General features: G+C 43.2%; 1 protein-coding gene across 1 annotated transcript; it reads right to left on the reverse strand.

Moving 5' to 3' along the window:
• Positions 1–1,544: 1,544 nt before the first annotated feature.
• nr4a1 (nuclear receptor subfamily 4, group A, member 1) lies at positions 1,545–8,092 on the reverse strand. Its single transcript, XM_083657080.1, has 7 exons — positions 7,999–8,092; positions 5,793–6,592; positions 5,547–5,676; positions 4,796–4,959; positions 4,476–4,678; positions 3,535–3,713; positions 1,545–2,526 (listed from the first exon to the last, which is right to left on the reverse strand). Exons 2-7 carry the CDS (start codon positions 6,588–6,590, stop codon positions 2,270–2,272), a joined length of 1,731 nt encoding a protein of 576 aa, XP_083513206.1. The 5' UTR covers positions 6,591–6,592; positions 7,999–8,092; the 3' UTR covers positions 1,545–2,269.
• Positions 8,093–19,729: the final 11,637 nt, after the last annotated feature.

A 19,729-nucleotide genomic window follows, 5' to 3' on the forward strand; every position in this document is an offset into this window, starting at 1 on the left:
CCATGCCCAATGGCCAAAAAGGAGGCGTGGCAATGGCCGTGTCCAATCACAAACGGGTGCTTAATGTTCACACGGATTCACCCAACACCCTGAAACTTTGATGAAAGGTTGGTCATGGGTCAAGGATGAACTGATTAATAACCTTTCCACACCCACTGGCCAAAAGGGGGCATGGTAATAGTGAGTGTGACCAATTATGAACTTTCCACGCCCCCTAGCCAAAAGGGGGTGTGGCAATGGCCTTGGCCAATCGCAAAAAAGGCGCTTAACTTCCAAACGGATTCACGTAACGCCACAAAAGTTTGTAGAAAGGTTGGCCATGGGCCAAGGAAGACCTGATGAACTTTTCACTGGCAAAAAGGGGGCGTCGTAATGGGCGTAGCCAATCGCCAAAATATAACGCAAGGTCGGCGGAGGTATGCACCTCTACGGAGTGCCTTCTAGTTTTCAACCCGAGATTGGTGGAGTGTAGGTTTCTTTAGCAGCGGGGTAACCCGGGCTTGTATATGTGTTTATACTGATGACACTGATGACTCGCAACAATGTATCATAGATACAGTGCGTCAGCTGACTGTCAACAGGACTTATTTCAACAGACTCTCTACTAGGTATTTGCAGTTGATTTATCAACAAATGTTTAACAAGCCACGTAGTTTGTCAATAATGACATAATGACAACTTAACTCAAATCATCTCTCAATAACTGTCAAACTAAATGAATGTCTGCAAAAGTGTTTACATTTTTTCAGAGATGTGCGAGATTATGTGCAAAATAAATCAGCATTGTTTTTGGGTGGAGTGTCCCTTTAACCTTAATTGCAACGAGCTCATGAAGTTGTCATTGCCTGTTGGGGGGCAATGGATACCCAGTTGCTTTGCAACACTAAAGAAACGGCAGCAGTCTATATATTAGCAATTTGCACCTGTGTCATCTATAAATAATATTTTATAGTGTTTGATTTATGACAGCTTTCCCATAACATTCGCTCCCCAGCCATATGAGGCATACGTTCACACTTTGACACACCCCCCCCCACACATGCGTGTGACGGTGCCTCAATGTATAATGATGAAGTAGTCTGGGACACTTGAGACATGGGGGCGGGGGAGTCCACAGCCTTCTAAAAAGAGACCAGTCGCATAACTAGGGGGGACATTTTTCAACAGTATGTTCTGATCTGATGCCAAGAGGAATAGTTTCGCTCAACTCATGCTTTATAGCCCCACTGCTGGCACATATTATGCCAGAATGGAGGAGTAACAAAGTTGGACTGCTGGACTGTTGAGCTGCTTATTAAAATATCATCATGTCATTTACCATGATATCTGTTTGTGTTGATTATCACCAAAATATCAGCTGGCATGCGATCAAAGACATACTCCAGCCTTGAGTCACTGATGCTAACAGGTATTTTTATGTGTATCGACCAAACACACCACTTTGGGGGGCAGAAAAGTGAGGAAGTGAATGACTGTCTCGCTTGAACACCGCTGGAGCACCTGAACTATTTATTTCTAAACAGAAATAAAATGTTGGCTACAAAATACATACATTTGAGTTAAAAATATCAGAATAATGCTTTGCCAGATATTGTACAGTATAATGCAATCTGCAACACAAAACAGTTTGTTGCAAAAAAAAAAAAAAAAAGTACTTATAAGCCCTTTGAAATTATTTTGCAAATACCCGGTATTTCTTCCATCTGCTTTTGAAAGTGCAATCATTATCAATCCATTATCTTCCTTTCCATCAGACATTTATGGCTAAACTTCCACTCATGGCACATTGTGATATTGTAAACAGTCTCCTTTTGGTCCATGGGATGGTCTGTCTAGCTGCGTCATTTCTTGGAAAAACAAAGTAGCAATGAACATTGATGCAACATGTACATTATAATGCTACCTTATACTGATTATCTGTTCTCCCTCTACACCCCCTCAAAAAGAAACGGACCCTATAGGAGAGATATCTCTTTTGCAATGTGCAAAGAACCCCCACCCACACACACACTGGTTTCCACAAGTTCATCATTGACCTTTTGGGGGCGACTGAAAAGAACTTACTTAACTGAATACAACGTTATTATTGAACTCATCAAGAGCTGCCCATCAAGAGATGGCCTTTTTCCTCTCGAGCGGCATAAATCCTTTAGGATTCATATTCTTCTTTGCTTCTTCTGCAGCATCTCCTTGTATTGAAATGAGTGCTGCTCAGTCTGTTTTCTCAGTTTTTACATCACCGGCGTCAGCAGTGATCCACGTCCCTCTCTCAAAAGGGAAGTGTGTCCATGAAGATCTTGTCCACTATAGGTGGTGGGGGAACTAGATCTTCCAATTTAAGGTAGAAGATACGCTGGAGGCCTTGTGTGCACAGTGTCCTCAGCTCAGGCAGCTTCCCAAGAAGTCTGGACAAATAATTGGGCCGCAAGGAGTCCGACGCACAGCCAGAAACGTGATCTTTAAGGCAGGTGATAAGCTGGTTCTGCAGGTCCTCCACACGTTTTGGCTCCTTGAGGCCGTGACGATCTGTTGTGGAAAATAAGATGCATGTCAGAGCTATGCTCGGGTTTAAAGGCCAGGATGAAATCTCTACCCCACAACTTGGAGCCAGCAACACCATCGATCACAGAGACTGACTGCAAACTTTCAAACCCTGCATGGAGAAATCTACTTTGAAACTTTGAAGCCACGAGTTTCTATCTAATTTTTTTTATCTAATGTTTATCATTTGTTTTTAATTAATATAAAAAGAGTGCAACTCAGGTTTGAAAATTTTGAAAAAAAACCATGACCAAAATAGTCATTGACAAATTGTGTTACTTATGAATGGAATTATAGCCACAATAAATTACCCCCCTTTTGGCTGGGGACCCCCTGGAACCCCCTCAAGGACCTCCATTTGAGAACCACTGGTGTAGGCTACTGTAATATAGTGTGTCTTCTGCACTATATGTGAGGTCCTCTTATAGAGACAGTCCGCATGTCTGGGAATGCCCACAAAATGTTAAACGGTTGGCACGCAAGTGGGGTAAAACAGCCCATATATCTCATGGGCTGACTCACCAAAAGATGGTGCTGCGGCTCTAAACTACAGGTTTGGGGGTTCTAGAGCAGAACACAAGACGTCTGCTCAGATGTGCGTTTACTGCGGTGGTTAAATCCCCGATCGTGTCTGCCTGGGCTGGGCTATCAGCTAAATTCTAACTTTGCTGAATGGATAGAACGGGGGTTTTTACCCCACCCTGACCACGCCCCCAGCCAGGCTGAGCCAGCTAAACCAGCGTCTATGACGAGACGTGGCCTCAACCTATGCTTTCTCATATTGTCAATCCTGCATTGTGTAACTGTCCTGTAATGTGTCGGCACCAAATGATCCAAGTCAAATTCCTTTTGCAAACCAATGTGCTTTGGTGAATAAAATATGATTCTGCTTCTGAATTGAACTGAGCTAAACATGCTATCTTTACTGATGGAAATAGATGTGGCCAAATGCAGAGTCTTGCAGTGCAGTCAGTGCACGGGTGAAGCTCTCACCAGCGATGATGACCAGGGTCGTGAGGCAGGAGAAGGACGAAACATCGAGCTTCATGCGATGGATGCTTCGAGAGAACTCCATGATGGAGTCGATCCAGTCTCCAAAGCCTCGGACACACTGCATCTTGTGAAGGACCACCCCGTTGCAGAAGATCAGCTTGTCTGTCTCTGGATTGGACCTTCAGCAGAAAGAAAGTTGATGGTTTTAGTAAAGGTACCCGAGATGTTGTTTGTTATTGTAGATTATTGTAGACGTTATTGTTGTTTATTAAACGAGAGGATTTCCCCCACGCTGATGTGTATATGACCTGAATGTATGGTGAAACCATGTCCTCTTTGAACTACTACTCCATATTTTAAGCTAGACACTCCATTCAAACTTGAAAGGAGTCACCACTTTTCATCTTCTATATTTTCTATATTTCTTTATAAATTGTTCAATGCGTTATCATTACTACTGTAATTTGCTACTGTTGTGTCAGCTAGAATTAGCTAGACATGTTTTCTGTGAAGCCCTCTGGGACATGCTTGTGAATTAGGGCTATAGAAATAAACTTGACTTGACTTGACTTGACTTTTGGAACTCTACCTTAAATCAGAATCTTTTGTACTGTTTGAGGAATCACAGTTTATGTTTGATACTTTTTTATAATCTGACCCTATGGAACTCACTCTAGCGGGCTACTTTTGACTATAAAGTCACACATTATACAACTGCGGCAGTTCACACAACTTCAACACTACACACATATATTATAGATATATATATATACACATATAGATATATTATACATGTTTGGCGCAGCTTTTCATCTTTATTTCATACTAGTTTTTCTGTGGCAGTGGCTCCCGGAAGTACTTTTTTTTGTTGCTGTGATGATGTCACGACGCCATTGCCAAAATTCACTGCAAAGCTTTTTGTACTCGATCCTCCTCCTCACCTGTAGGCGAGCCGCAGGATGAAGAGTTCCACAAACGCCGACTCCAGCAGCAGATCCTGGTCCTCTGGGCAGAAGTCGGAGAAGCCCGGGATGCTGTCGGCCCACTTCCTGATCACCTCCAGGGAGGCCGTGAGCAGGTCGTAGAACTGTTTGATCTCGCCCGCGTCGTCTTTCTCAGACTCACCGACCGCCGTCTCCTGATACTGAAATGACACACGACAGATATACATTCAGACAAGATGCCTCTCGTGCTTCTTTTGGGTCGTTCTCAGAACTACAGCAAAGCAAAGAGGTGTCTGGTTTTGATGTTCTTCTCCCACCTTAGAGTAATCCAGTTTCCCGATGCCGGGGTTTGAGTCGATGTGCGCCCTCACTAGAGACGCGATCATGCTCACTGGAGACACCGTGGTCGAAGAGTCGTGGGAGGCTTTAGGCTTAGAAGGCAGGCGGCCTCTTCGTCCCTTCAGGCTGTCTGTTCTCACAACTGGAGGAACATGGAGGAGACATTCACAATGAGGATTCTTTTATTCACACCAGTCTTTGATGTGAAGTTAGAACAATTCCCACTCGAGCGTCACATTTATCATCCTATATAGAGAGGCAAAGTGAACGTCACTTCCTGCTTCAGCACTGTACCAGAGATGTTCTTCCGCAATTTATTTTCCCATAGACATTTCATAAAATGCGTATAAAGATAGTTTTACTTGGTCAAACCAAACGGTTCAGATGTATTTAGAATTGGGAGAGACAATAGAACATTTCACTCCGACCAAATCAAAAAACAACAACACTGAAAAAATATTTTCTTTAAAACCTGCATTTTTTTTAACGTTTTGGTCTGAGTGAAATGTTATGCGATCTCTCCTCTTTCTAAATATATCTGAACCGTTTGGTTTGAACAAGTAAAACAATTTTTATAAGCATTTTACGAAATGTCTATGGGAAAATAAATGGCGGATGAAAATCTCTGGTACAGTGCTGAAGCAGGAAGTGACGTTCCACTTTGGCTCTCTATTTCAAAACGGGTTCCTTACAGTGAGATGTAATATTGAAAATATCAGCTGGGCTCACCTTCCTTCACCATGCCTACAACCAGGCACTTCTGGAAACGGCAGAACTGGCAGCGATTCCGCCTCCGCTTGTCCACGGGACAGTCCTTGCTGGCGAGGCAAACATACTTGGAATTCTTTTGTACGGTACGCTGCAACATCAAAAGGAAACGGGTCAATCATTCAAAAGTTCTCCAAGACTGGAGCACAACATTCTGTTGGATGACTATTGAAAGTGTACCCCATTGGGCAGGACAGATCTGATTACCTTGAAAAAGCCTTTGCATCCCTCGCAGGTGCGAACGCCGTAATGCTGACAGGAGGCGTTGTCCCCGCACACGGCACAGCGCCCCTCGTTCCCACTGGGACTTTTAGATTTGGGGGACAGGTTGTCGTCGAGCTGCTCCGCGCCGTTGAGGGCGCCCGCGTGCTCCAGCGCCAGGGGGGCAAAGGTCAGGGCCGACGGGTGCGGTTGGGTCAAAGTGAACGGGTCCTGCTCGAGCAAATGGGGCTGACCCAGAGGCGACATGTCCTCCACTGAGCCCGAGCCGAAGGTGAAGAACGAGGGCGGATGTGGCACCGACGTCTTCTCGGCCACCCAGTATCCCGCAGTGGGAGAGTAGGGGCCGAAGGCCGAGTCCCAGGCGGAGGCGGGGTGACTCTGGAACCCGGGGGTGGAGGGAGACGGCGCCGACGTGGGGCTCCCGAAATAATCGGAGCCGCCGGAGGACAGCGCCTCGTCCAGGTAGCTCAGAGGTAAAGTCCCGGGGTAGCAGCCGTAGACCTGGAAGTCGTCGAGCTTGAAGGAGGGGGACTCCTGGCCCGATGGTGCGGCGGAGTAAGCGGCGGGGGCGGCGGTGACCTGACACGAGTAGGCGTCAAAGTCGCCCGTGTAAGGGCCCACCAGGGAGCTGATGCCCGGCAGGGACGGGGCGGACAGGTGGTCCCGCTGGCTGCTCATATCCACGGCCAGCCTGGAGCTAAGGTCCACAGTCTGAAGCTCTGAGATGCACACAGTGTTTTCATAGGGCTGCTGAGGTCCATGCTGGGAGTGCACACAGGTCATATCTACATGGGGACAATTAGATGCAACAATGTTAAATATTAAAAAAAAAAAAAAAAAAGTTTGGGTTTCTTTCTAATTTTGGATAAGTAATCAGAAGTGCAAAATTAGTGTGCTTCTTTTTCCCCCCAATAATTTTTGCCTTTATTTGATCAACATGGAAAGCAAAGGACCACGGGTCCGATTCGAACCCGGGTCGGCTACACGAAGAACTACTGTACGCCATTGTGTAGGACACCTGGGCCCAGTGGACTCATTGGGCTTAAGAAGACCTTCAGACCATTCAGTCTCGCTCTCACTCCTCACCCATACACCCTTTGTTCTGTTCTTGTTTCATGTAGTTTGTGTTGTCTAGTTATTTCCCCTTAGTTTTAGTGAATTCATAAAATATAGTTTTAACTTTTACTTTGGCGTGTGACTCCCCTATTTCCTTGAGCCGGGTTGTGTAACATATGAGGGGGGTCATACACCAAAGTAAACGTTAAGACTATAATGTAACTAAAACTAAGGTCGAATTAATGAGACAACACAAACTACATTAAACAAACACACAAACAAACATTATGAACAAATGAACAGAACAAAAGGTGCATTTTTTGAGGAGGGGCAGAGACTGAATAGTCTGAAGGTCTTCTTAAGCCTAATGAGTGCACTGCACTGGGCTCAGGTGCACCCCTATATAACATCCCCAACACCAAGCTCCTGCAAGGCAGGGCCAGGAGAGTGGGAGGGTCATCATCACACTTTTCAATGTTTTATTGGAGAAAGTGTATGAAACCCATGAGCAAAATAGTCATACATTCTGTCACTGTGTTGCTTGGTTGGAATTCTATTGAAAATAAATTATTTTGCTGGGGACCCCCTCTGGAACCCCTGTGGTCCCCAGACCCCCCTTTGAGAACCACTGGATAGCCTACAGTATACAGTAGCCTGTGTATATATAGTGTCTCCTACACATGCCTAGTAAGACTAGGCGTTGGATTTCAGAGAGAGGGGCGCTATACCAGCATGAGTGCTCCATGGGGGCTCCATGACAGAAGTCTATATTGCTTTTTGCATCAGCTTGCATAGCATTTAGGGCTACATGGCAAAACTAGCCTATCCACACAGCAGCAGCAAAGCCTTATAACTTTTATTCCAACTTTTCTATTGCAATCAGATTGTTGTCTTGCATATATGAACAGTTATTGAACAGAGAATGCTCCTATAGCCTATCCCTACTAGTAGACAAATTGAGCACCTGTATGAGTAACTTCACTTAAACTAACTCTTTTCATGCATGTATGGCATCTAAACTATACGATAGGAAACAACGACGAAATAATAGCCTATATGCATTCACACATGACTAGCTATGTCAAAAATAATAATCATAATAAGCAATAAAATAGCGTTTATAGATGTTGCTTACCTGCAATATATGCCCTTTTACAAAGATTTTAGACAGTCTATAATCCACACACAATAGCTACTCATCTCCACTGTGTCTCGGCTGTAAGTGCAGTCAGTCCCTGTGCTGCTCTGATCGCGGCCAGACATTTATACTATTAGTTTTATTGTACCCATGACGTTAGACAGGTTTCCATACAAGGCAGCGCGGAGGGGCGGGGAGCTTTCCAGCTCCGCCAATCACAGCGCGTCTTCGAGAGAATAGTCGTTGGATGACGCACTCTGGGATTCCGTTGACGCGCATACAGCGAAGAACCGCAGCATTGTCTTCCCCACACGCACACACGCACACACGCACACACACACACACACACACACACACACACACACACACACACACACACACACACACACACACACACACACACACACACACACACACACACACACACACACACACACACACACACACACACACACACACACACACACAAACACACAAACACACACACACCAGCAGCCAGACACACGCCCCCATACGTCGATCGAGACAAGCTGTATAACTGGATATCGAATAGGGAGAGGCAGAGCAGATTAACTGTTGTAGGCTAGTCTAATCAAAGATAATATGCTCATACAAGATGAGGAAAGCGTTAACGCAAGCACCTGAAAATAGTTTAAAACATTTGGCTGCTATCTTTCTTGTTTTGTTCCTGACTTTTAGCCTACTGTCTGTAGCATACAGTAGCCATGCTGCATTATGTGCTAGAATAATCATGTCTACAAATGACAACTTTTAGACTAGGTAACAATTTGCAATAAGGGCATTAATTAATTAATTAATCAGTTAGTTAATTTGTAATAAGCTCAAAATTAACTAACGCTTAATTAACATGTGTCTACCATAATGGTGTTCGTGTTAGCAGTATTTGTGGTTGGGTTGAGGCAGGACGTCACTGAGGTTATGCGGTTAGAGTAACCTTACGGTCAAGGCCATTGAGATATATATGATATATATATATATGATTTTTATGTCGATGGTCAAGGCTGTTTAAGGGTTAATGCTTATTAAGAAACTGTTGAGTGTTGTTACTCAGGGGACCTTCATTTTCTTTGCTGCTGTTTGCAGGCCCCCTGTCAGGTCAGTGAGGGTCACACGTGCCAGGCTATAGGCTAATAGCGTTCCTGCAGGTTTGGACAGGTGTCCCTCCTCTCCTCAGGGCCGAGCTGCCAGTGAAGCAGAAGACTAACGATGTGCCTGATGGTGCCCCCGAATGGCATCCACAACACCACGTGAGGAGAGATGTTCACAAGTTGGTGCAAAAGAGGAAGCAGGCCACACTAGGTCTAAGTTTGCATACTCACCAGAGGTGTCACACACACACACACACACAGCCAGCAGGTTGTTCAGTTTGACAGCCTGCTGGAGAGACTGAAATGGCAAAATCGCTGTTTGCTCAAGGTCACTCCTCATGTGAGGAGATAAGATTACACCGTTGCCGTGCGCTTCAAGAAGAAATTCTTCAACCGTGTTTTGGCTTCTTGAGCCTCCCCATTGACATATGTGGTGGAAAATAATCACCCGTAATCACCATTGAGGGTTTTCCTCTCAATGACAGGGGGCACCTGTGATGTCATGCTACGCAGCACCAGCTGGGTGCTCTGTGTCACCGCACAGAAACCAATTTCACCCGTTATCTGATCAGGGGCAACAGGCGCAGTCTTCTTCATGGCAAAAGTGTTAGTCATTTTCTGATATCAACATCCTGTAGATCAGTGGTTCTCAATTACAGAAAGTGTATAAAACCCATGACCAAAATAGTCATTGTGTTACTTATGAACGGAATTACAGCAAAAATAAATGACCCCCCTTTTGGCTGGGGACCCCCTGGAACCCCCTCAAGGACCCCTGGGGGTCCCCGCACCCCCATTTGAGAACCGCTGCTGTAGATTGATCTTTTTCAGTGTGGGCTCCAGAGAGAGAGAGAAGGTACTTCAAGTAAAGTGGCGCAAGGATAAATTGTTGTTAAGAAAATATACATTTTGGCACATTTCCAGCTATCAGTTTTGATCTATGGAAATGGTTGATTATACAATACAATACACAATACAATAGGCTATACAATAGGAATACAATACAATACAATATATTTTGCCTCCATAGTAATAATAATAATTAATGAAAACATATTAAACAAAGCAGCACATATACTGTAGCAAATCACAACCACAAATTATGCATATTTCACATTACCCATACTGCACACGATACACAACCAGTGATGAGAACATCATGAAGTTATCACACAAACCCTGCAGCCTCAAGCCACATGATTTAAAAATGTTAATTGAGAGATCGGCACAAATTAGTTTTTAAAGCAGTAGAAGTTTACGTTGGGGTAATCTATATCGTCTGCCCGAGGGTAAGAGCTCACACTCGTGGTGGCGAATATGAGATCATGGGGTCAGACAATATTCTCTGTGCTTGTCTGAGAACAGACTGCTGACTGGACTGGTGATCATTCCTCGTCTGTAGCAGACACGCGAGCTTAGACTTACACGGCACAGTGAGATTGCCATACATACCATGCTGACATCCCTGTTATGAGCGGCCTAGGGGAGAACCTGAGCATAGCATAAAGAAGGGACTCCCCCGGAACCCCTTTCCCTTCCCTCCCAAGGATGACCAGTGCCAACAGGTGCAGTGCAAACAAAGTCGGTTTATTGGTAAATCATAGCAAAACTAAAATAAAAAAATTGTGAGACTAAACTCCGGCTGACACCCTAAAAACCTACAATCCGCTCAGAAAAAAGTATATTATTTGTTTATTAACTGGTCCCTGGCCTCCTGTCATTTTTGCAAAAGTGGCCCCTGGGCGAAGCAAGTTGAGTATCGCTGCCCTACAGCTTCTAGACTGCTTTAGAAGTTATTCACAGACACCCTCAGGCAGGGAGGGAGGACACCACAAATACACACTGAAATACAAATTATAACCCCAGGGTCATAACATCCCATATCTGAGACTATGCTAATACAGTGTGGTAGAATAAAAACACAGTCCTCTGATCAGCGTCTGCATAAAAAGTATAATCTCTGCTATAAACGAGAACACAAACTTTCAACATGGGCCTTCCAGCTAAAGGTGCTGTCACAGTGAATGCCAAAGGTACTTGTCGGAGCAGACCTGATTGATTGGTTCATCATGTATGACAGATTACTACTGACTGGACCATGATGCCCCACTGACCGGTCCAGAATCATCTCCTCACTTTTTCCTCACATTTAAAATGAGATGGTTGGCCTCACAGCGCTGCATAAAAACTGTGGTTCTTCTTAGGGTGGCTGTTCGTACACTCATTTAATTGGGTATAATGTAAAAAGAACCGGTGAGCTGACACAACCCTGTGCTGATTGATGTTTTTCTTTAAGGGTATTGTTGAATCTGATGTGCTGGATTTGATTGGTCAAAAAGGAAAAATTGCACTTAATTATAAAAGGATTGACACTTATCTGATTCAGTTTCAGGATCATGGGGCTGAAGCGTATTAAAAGCAGAGCTAAAATCAACAAATAGCAAGCATGCATATAGGCCACGCAAGTGCTTAATAGTCCAATGGGTGATACTGTTAATAGCATCATTGACTACAGACAGACACTATGTGTTTTTCAAAGCATTTCAACATTATTTTAATGATATAACATTGAACAATATGTAGGCCTATGCATGAATATGAATATTGATGTTAGAGGCCTATAGTACTGTGATGTGCAGACAAGCAGCCCAATCTCATCATTCAACTAGCCTAGTCACACACACACGCACACACACACACACACACACACACACACACACACACACACACACGCGCGCGCCCACGCACACACACACATGGACATGCAGGCATGTATACATGTTATGTATTGTCACATGTGTACATGTGCGATAGCTCCGCCCACCACCTGTTGCTCTGCCACAGACTGGGCTATTTGTGTTGAGCAGCTGTTTGTCCTTGTAGAGAAATCCTCCAAACCTTTCTTCCCCCGAAACACATCTCTGCTATAGGATCTGAAACACATTTCTGCTATAGGATCTGAAACACATTTCTGCTATAGGATCTGAAACACATCTCTGCTATAGGATCTGAAACACATCTCTGCTATAGGATCTGAAACACATCTCTGCTATAGGATCTGAAACACATCTCTGCTATAGGATCTGAAACACATCTCTGCTATAGGATCTGAAACACATTTCTCCTATAGGATCTGAAACACATCTCTGCTATAGGATCTGAAACACATTTCTCCTATAGGATCTGAAACACATCTCTGCTATAGGATCTGAAACACATCTCTGCTATAGGATCTGAAACACATTTCTGCTATAGGATCTGAACCCCGAAACACATCTCTGCTATAGGATCTGAACCCCGAAACACATCTCTGCTATAGGATCTGAAACACATTTCTGCTATAGGATCAGAAACACATTTCTGCTATAGGATCTGAACCCCGAAACACATCTCTGCTATAGGATCTGAACCCCGAAACACATCTCTGCTATAGGATCTGAAACACATCTCTCCTATAGGATCTGAAACACATTTCTGCTATAGGATCTGAACCCCGAAACACATCTCTGCTATAGGATCTGAAACACATCTCTCCTATAGGATCTGAAACACATCTCTGCTATAGGATCTGAAACACATTTCTGCTATAGGATCTGAAACACATCTCTGCTATAGGATCTGAAACACATCTCTCCTATAGGATCTGAAACACATTTCTGCTATAGGATCTGAAACACATCTCTGCTATAGGATCTGAAACACATCTCTGCTATAGGATCTGAAACACATCTCTGCTATAGGATCTGAAACACATCTCTCCTATAGGATCTGAAACACATTTCTGCTATAGGATCTGAAACACATCTCTGCTATAGGATCTGAACCACATCTCTCCTATAGGATCTGAAACACATCTCTGCTATAGGATCTGAAACACATCTCTCCTATAGGATCTGAAACACATCTCTGCTATAGGATCTGAAACACATCTCTGCTATAGGATCTGAAACACATCTCTGCTATAGGATCTGAAACACATTTCTGCTATAGGATCTGAAACACATCTCTCCTATAGGATCTGAAACACATCTCTGCTATAGGATCTGAAACACATCTCTGCTATAGGATCTGAAACACATCTCTCCTATAGGATCTGAAACACATCTCTCCTATAGGATCTGAAACATCTCTGCTATAGGATCTGAAACACATCTCTCCTATAGGATCTGAAACACATTTCTGCTATAGGATCTGAAACACATCTCTGCTATAGGATCTGAAACACATTTCTGCTATAGGATCTGAAACACATTTCTGCTATAGGATCTGAAACACATCTCTGCTATAGGATCTGAAACACATTTCTGCTATAGGATCTGAAACACATCTCTGCTATAGGATCTGAAACACATCTCTGCTATAGGATCTGAAACACATCTCTCCTATAGGATCTGAAACACATTTCTGCTATAGGATCTGAAACACATTTCTGCTATAGGATCTGAAACACATCTCTGCTATAGGATCTGAAACACATTTCTGCTATAGGATCTGAAACACATTTCTGCTATAGGATCTGAAACACATCTCTGCTATAGGATCTGAAACACATCTCTGCTATAGGATCTGAAACACATTTCTGCTATAGGATCTGAAACACATCTCTGCTATAGGATCTGAAACACATTTCTGCTATAGGATCTGAAACACATTTCTGCTATAGGATCTGAAACACATTTCTGCTATAGGATCTGAACCCAAACAGAAACACATCTCTGCTATAGGATCTGAAACACATCTCTCCTATAGGATCTGAAACACATTTCTGCTATAGGATCTGAAACACATCTCTGCTATAGGATCTGAAACACATCTCTGCTATAGGATCTGAACCCAAACAGAAACACATCTCTGCTATAGGATCTGAAACACATCTCTCCTATAGGATCTGAAACACATTTCTGCTATAGGATCTGAAACACATCTCTGCTATAGGATCTGAAACACATTTCTGCTATAGGATCTGAAACACATCTCTGCTATAGGATCTGAACCCAAACAGAAACACATCTCTGCTATAGGATCTGAAACACATCTCTGCTATAGGATCTGAAACACATTTCTGCTATAGGATCTGAAACACATCTCTGCTATAGGATCTGAACCCAAACAGAAACACATTTCTGCTATAGGATCTGAAACACATCTCTGCTATAGGATCTGAACCCAAACAGAAACACATCTCTGCTATAGGATCTGAACCCAAACAGAAACACATCTCTGCTATAGGATCTGAAACACATCTCTCCTATAGGATCTGAAACACATTTCTGCTATAGGATCTGAAACACATTTCTCCTATAGGATCTGAAACACATCTCTCCTATAGGATCTGAAACACATTTCTCCTATAGGATCTGAAACACATCTCTCCTATAGGATCTGAAACACATTTCTGCTATAGGATCTGAAACACATTTCTCCTATAGGATCTGAAACACATCTCTCCTATAGGATCTGAAACACATTTCTCCTATAGGATCTGAAACACATCTCTCCTATAGGATCTGAACCACATCTCTCCTATAGGATCTGAAACACATCTCTCCTATAGGATCTGAAACACATCTCTGCTATAGGATCTGAAACACATTTCTGCTATAGGATCTGAAACACATCTCTGCTATAGGATCTGAAACACATCTCTGCTATAGGATCTGAAACACATCTCTCCTATAGGATCTGAAACACATTTCTCCTATAGGATCTGAAACACATCTCTCCTATAGGATCTGAACCCAAACAGAAACACATCTCTGCTATAGGATCTGAACCCAAACAGAAACACATCTCTCCTATAGGATCTGAACCCAAACAGAAACACATCTCTGCTATAGGATCTGAAACACATCTCTGCTATAGGATCTGAAACACATTTCTCCTATAGGATCTGAAACACATCTCTCCTATAGGATCTGAAACACATTTCTCCTATAGGATCTGAAACACATCTCTCCTATAGGATCTGAACCCAAACAGAAACACATCTCTGCTATAGGATCTGAACCCAAACAGAAACACATCTCTGCTATAGGATCTGAACCCAAACAGAAACACATCTCTGCTATAGGAACCATGAGGGAACTTCAACACTGACAAGTGAACTTTCCATCAGATAAGCAGTCTTATCTCAAATGGTCATGGCAAAATAAAACTGTCATGTATTCTGTATCTTGGATGATCTTCTGACATGTATTCATATAGGCCTACAGTACGTAATTACAGGTTAAATAAAAAATAATAATTTTATTTAATGTTTATAACATAGAAAGATCTTGGCACATCAATATAAACCTAGTCCCCCTCAATCCTATGGCCCATCACATAGTTTGTGTTAAAACTCAATCAAAACTAAATAAAATAAAAACACAATTTCAACTCCGTTTCTGTCATGAAGTATTAGAACATTTTCAAAAGATGTTGGACTGATTTTATTCATTTTTATTTGATTTGATTATTTTGATTATTATTTTGATGATGATGATGATGATGATTATCATCAGCATCATATCTCCATCAACACACAGACATCAAGACAGTGCAACACATATATATCTATCACCACATTTTATTTGCCCTGGCTCCATTTGACCGGCCAATAAAGCTCTAGAGAGATTATGTCATAAAACAGGACAAACCAGTAATAGCAAGCCTCTATTATTGGATTGTAATATTATAATATGGTGTGTGTGTGTGTGTGTGTGTGTGTGTGTGTGTGTGTGTGTGTGTGTGTGTGTGTGTGTGTGTGTGTGTGTGGGACAGTGTGTGTCTGTGTGTGTGTGGGGGGGCGGGGGGCAGTGTGTGTGTGGAGTGTGTGTCTGTGTGTGTGTGGGGTGAGACAGTGTGTCTGTGTCTGTGTGTGTGTGTGTGGGGGGGGGAGCTGGGGGGGGGGGGGGACAGGAGACACGAGTTGTTGCTAGTGAGCTGTCACTATCACTCCCACATTCCTCCAGCAGGCTTCGGTCTCCACTGTCCTTATCAGGTTCCACTTTCCATGCTCAAACGAAACGAGGAATCACAAGGAAATGCAGGGCCACATATTTAAATATAGATCATATAAATAATGAACCCAATACCCCCCTCCCTCCCCTCTCTCTCGCTACATAACGTTCTTTTCTATTAATAGCTCATTTTGTTTAAGTCATTGTTGAGTAGGATATAAAAGTCCCACTTGGTGATCTACGACCATGGCAACTTGCAGGACAATTTATGATGGACTTTCGGTGAGAGGAACAAGTGATACAGTATCTGGCCCTTCACATCTACGCCGATCATTTCAACCTTCTCCACTTCTGCTGAGGTTTGCGCTGTAGTGGCGAGGAGGTAATACATACTGTGCATGCTCCATCTGGTGGTACACTATGGGAGTGGGACGTGTGCAGTATAGATCTCAACAGCTAGTTGATTTATGAAACCCCAGTAGTATCCTATATATAAACTACTACAGGGTATAAACAGGGCCCTGTGCTAACTCTGATGGTAACGAGATCCTCTGTCTGACTCTTCATCTACATTGTTGCTGAGGGCCAAGACTCACCGACTGGTTTACTCTCGGAGGCCTGAAGCTTCTTCTCCTTTGATAGTATTAGCAGCCCATAACCAGCTCAAATTGGCCGCATTGACATGATGTTGGATCAGACTTGTTAACTGCTTGAGACCGTCTTCTCCATTCAGCAGATTCAGCCATGATCTGACCATGAACATCACTCCCTCTTCAAAAAAAAATGTCTGTCCATATTTTCCTCTCCTGTGCAAAATTAATGTCATTGTTATGATCTAATGTCAAGCTCAAGTATGCTACTACATGCCGGTTTCCTTTATTGACCCTTAGCTTACGAGGAGCTGACCTTTAGCTGAATCAAATATAAATCAAAGATGTCTTCGTGATAGATAGCGAACAGCTAGACTCCACATATCAGTTGCTGTTAATACTCTTATCTGATGGTATGCTATGTGAACATCTAACACTGGCTTGCCTCGTGTTGAATTTCAGGCTGAGATAGTTATCTCCGGAAGGATCATTGGCTGTTCATCACTGGTGCTAAGACTGGCCATAGATCTTCTTTAGGTTATAGGTTAGGTTGTGTGCTTTTAGGTTGTAAAAGCCCGATGCTGTGTCTGAACTGGGGGTGGATCTCTGTTTCAGGCAGCAGCTGCCAACAAAATCTGCACATCAGAGCTTTAAGCTATTTAGTGCCTATAAAATGTGAACATCTATTAAACAAATTAAAGCTATAATAACATATTTGGCACTTTATGGGAAGTGTATCTCATTCCTATAAAAATGATTGAATATGAAATATGAAAAGGTTGGCTTGTCTCTCTTCACATCCTGAGGGAACACTTGCACATTGCACTCCCTATAATACCCTGGAGGCCCATTCATCCACACATACCTACAACTCACAAGTTTGTGAGTTGATGTACCACTAGAGGGCAGCATGACAACATGACTGAGTAATCTGCTGCGCCTGACTGGGGTGACAGAGGAGCGAGAGACAAGGAAGAGGTGGGTCAGATTCGCCTTTCGCAACAGAAAACCTAACGTGTTCAGGTGAAATATACAGAAATACAGCAATATTATTATTATTATATTATTAATATCATCTACGCTTGCGTGGGTTAATAACATTTACAGCAGTGGTACATCAATAAGACCGAGATGATGACATACTGGAATGTGTTGTAAAACCAAATACATATTTCTCACACCAAGATGAACTCTGTCTTTGGATGTTTTGGAAGTTGGAACAATAACTTTTCATCCCCAGAGGTCTCATGGATGAAAATGATACAGCTGGGCTCGGCTAGCATGTCCAGCACAGCACCGTTCCTTCCATCGCAGCATGGTTTTAAATAATGTCTTCTGTCTTCTTCGAGCTTGCCTTTCGTCACCCGAGGACACAAACTCTCTTTCTCTGTTGTTGGTTTGTAGGTCACAAGAATGTCCTCTTTCTTTGAGCCACTCGGGCCCACTCACACATTCCTCCCTCATCGTCTGCCCACATACGCTGGCCTGCATGGCCACACACTGGGCCCATGTAGCCGCACATGTGATGTGACCAGTGTTGGGGGTAACTCATTACAAAAGTAACATATTACATGTAATATATTACTTTTAGCAGTAACTCAGTAATATAACTTATTACTTATAGGATTTCAGTAATATTATACCAGTTACTTTGTCAAGTAACTCAAGTTACTTGACAATTGACAATTGAGTTAAACATGTTTTTAATCAAGGCACATATTTAAATAAAGATACAATCATTTCCTAATCAAATTGTCTGTTTTTATGCAAATAACCACTACAGATGACAATAACAAAGGAAAAGAATAACATTTAGAATTTTGGATTGTTTACACTGACTTCAAGGCGGTTGACATAATTTTTCGGGATGGTTCCGGGGCGGCGATGTCATTCTGCTGCTGCTGTCGTTTTGGTGAAAGTAATGCAAAAGTAGTCTAATAAGTAACGAGTTACTCTACACAGACAGTAATATTGTAAAGTAACTTATTACTTTCAAATGAGAGTAACTAGTAACATGTAGTATATTACTTTTTGAAAGGAACTTGCCCAACACTGGATGTGACAACGACCCAGAACGTGGTTCGTTTCTTCTTCGGGACTCGATTTGTGTGATGTCACACTGGGCTACAATAGAGGGTTGTGTGGGTTACGGATCATCACACGAGAAAACAATTACAATTACAGATTACACTGTCAAGAAAACAAAGAGGCCATAAACAGAGAGAGCGATATCTTCAGATGATTATAATCTTTGATAATTGAAGTGTGCCTGCCCTAGCATTCACAGTGTTTATACTTTTGGAAACCACCCATGCCACAAAGCTTCACAAGTCTTAAACCAAGGGCAGAAAATTTGGCATGCGATGTTACAGTGCATGAAATCAGTTTAGAGAGGCCGTGACAGTTATAAAACCCATAATCTCAGCTTCCAGTTTAACCACGTGGACAATATTCACACCTCAACTACTCTTTCTAGAGTGTTTTCCTCAGTCTGTTTGTTTTGTAGCTGTGGTCTTCTTCCTCGCTGCTGCTGTCTGGAGGCAGAGGTGTGTGGACCACGACCAGGGTGGGGAAATCTTTACTGGCAACTTTCCCAGCAAGGTCCCACAGGAAAAGGAACCAGGAAGCGTTACGAGAGGCCCCAAACACTTGGCCCGAGCCAGGAAAACACCTCCAGCACCCACTAACCTGCGTCCCCTGACAGGCCCGGCGCCCGGCCCGGCCCGGCCCGCAGAGCTGCATGGTGGGTTGTGCTGGTGCTGTACTTTTGTTTGGATTCCACTCCAGGCCTGGGACAATCGCCATCAGTGACTCACTCATGTTGGCTCTTGGCTGCCTCTGGCCCCTTTTCATCTGCTAGCTAGTTTTTTTCTTCTTCTTCAATGAGTTTCCCCTTGTTTTTCCAGATAGGCCTACAGCAGCTTTAGCTCATGGATGAAATAGCAGTGTGTTATTGTCTCAAAGTTTCCTGGACCTGTTCAAGGTCACCAGCCAATGTCTAAAGAGGACGTGGGGAACTTTAGGAAGAGAGCCTGTGTTTGTGTGTGTGTGTGTGTGTCTGTGTGTGTGTGTGTGTGTGTGTGTGTGT

This window comes from Poromitra crassiceps (assembly GCF_964638095.1).
Source record: "Poromitra crassiceps genome assembly, chromosome: 20".
NCBI classification, from domain to species: domain Eukaryota; kingdom Metazoa; phylum Chordata; class Actinopteri; order Beryciformes; family Melamphaidae; genus Poromitra; species Poromitra crassiceps.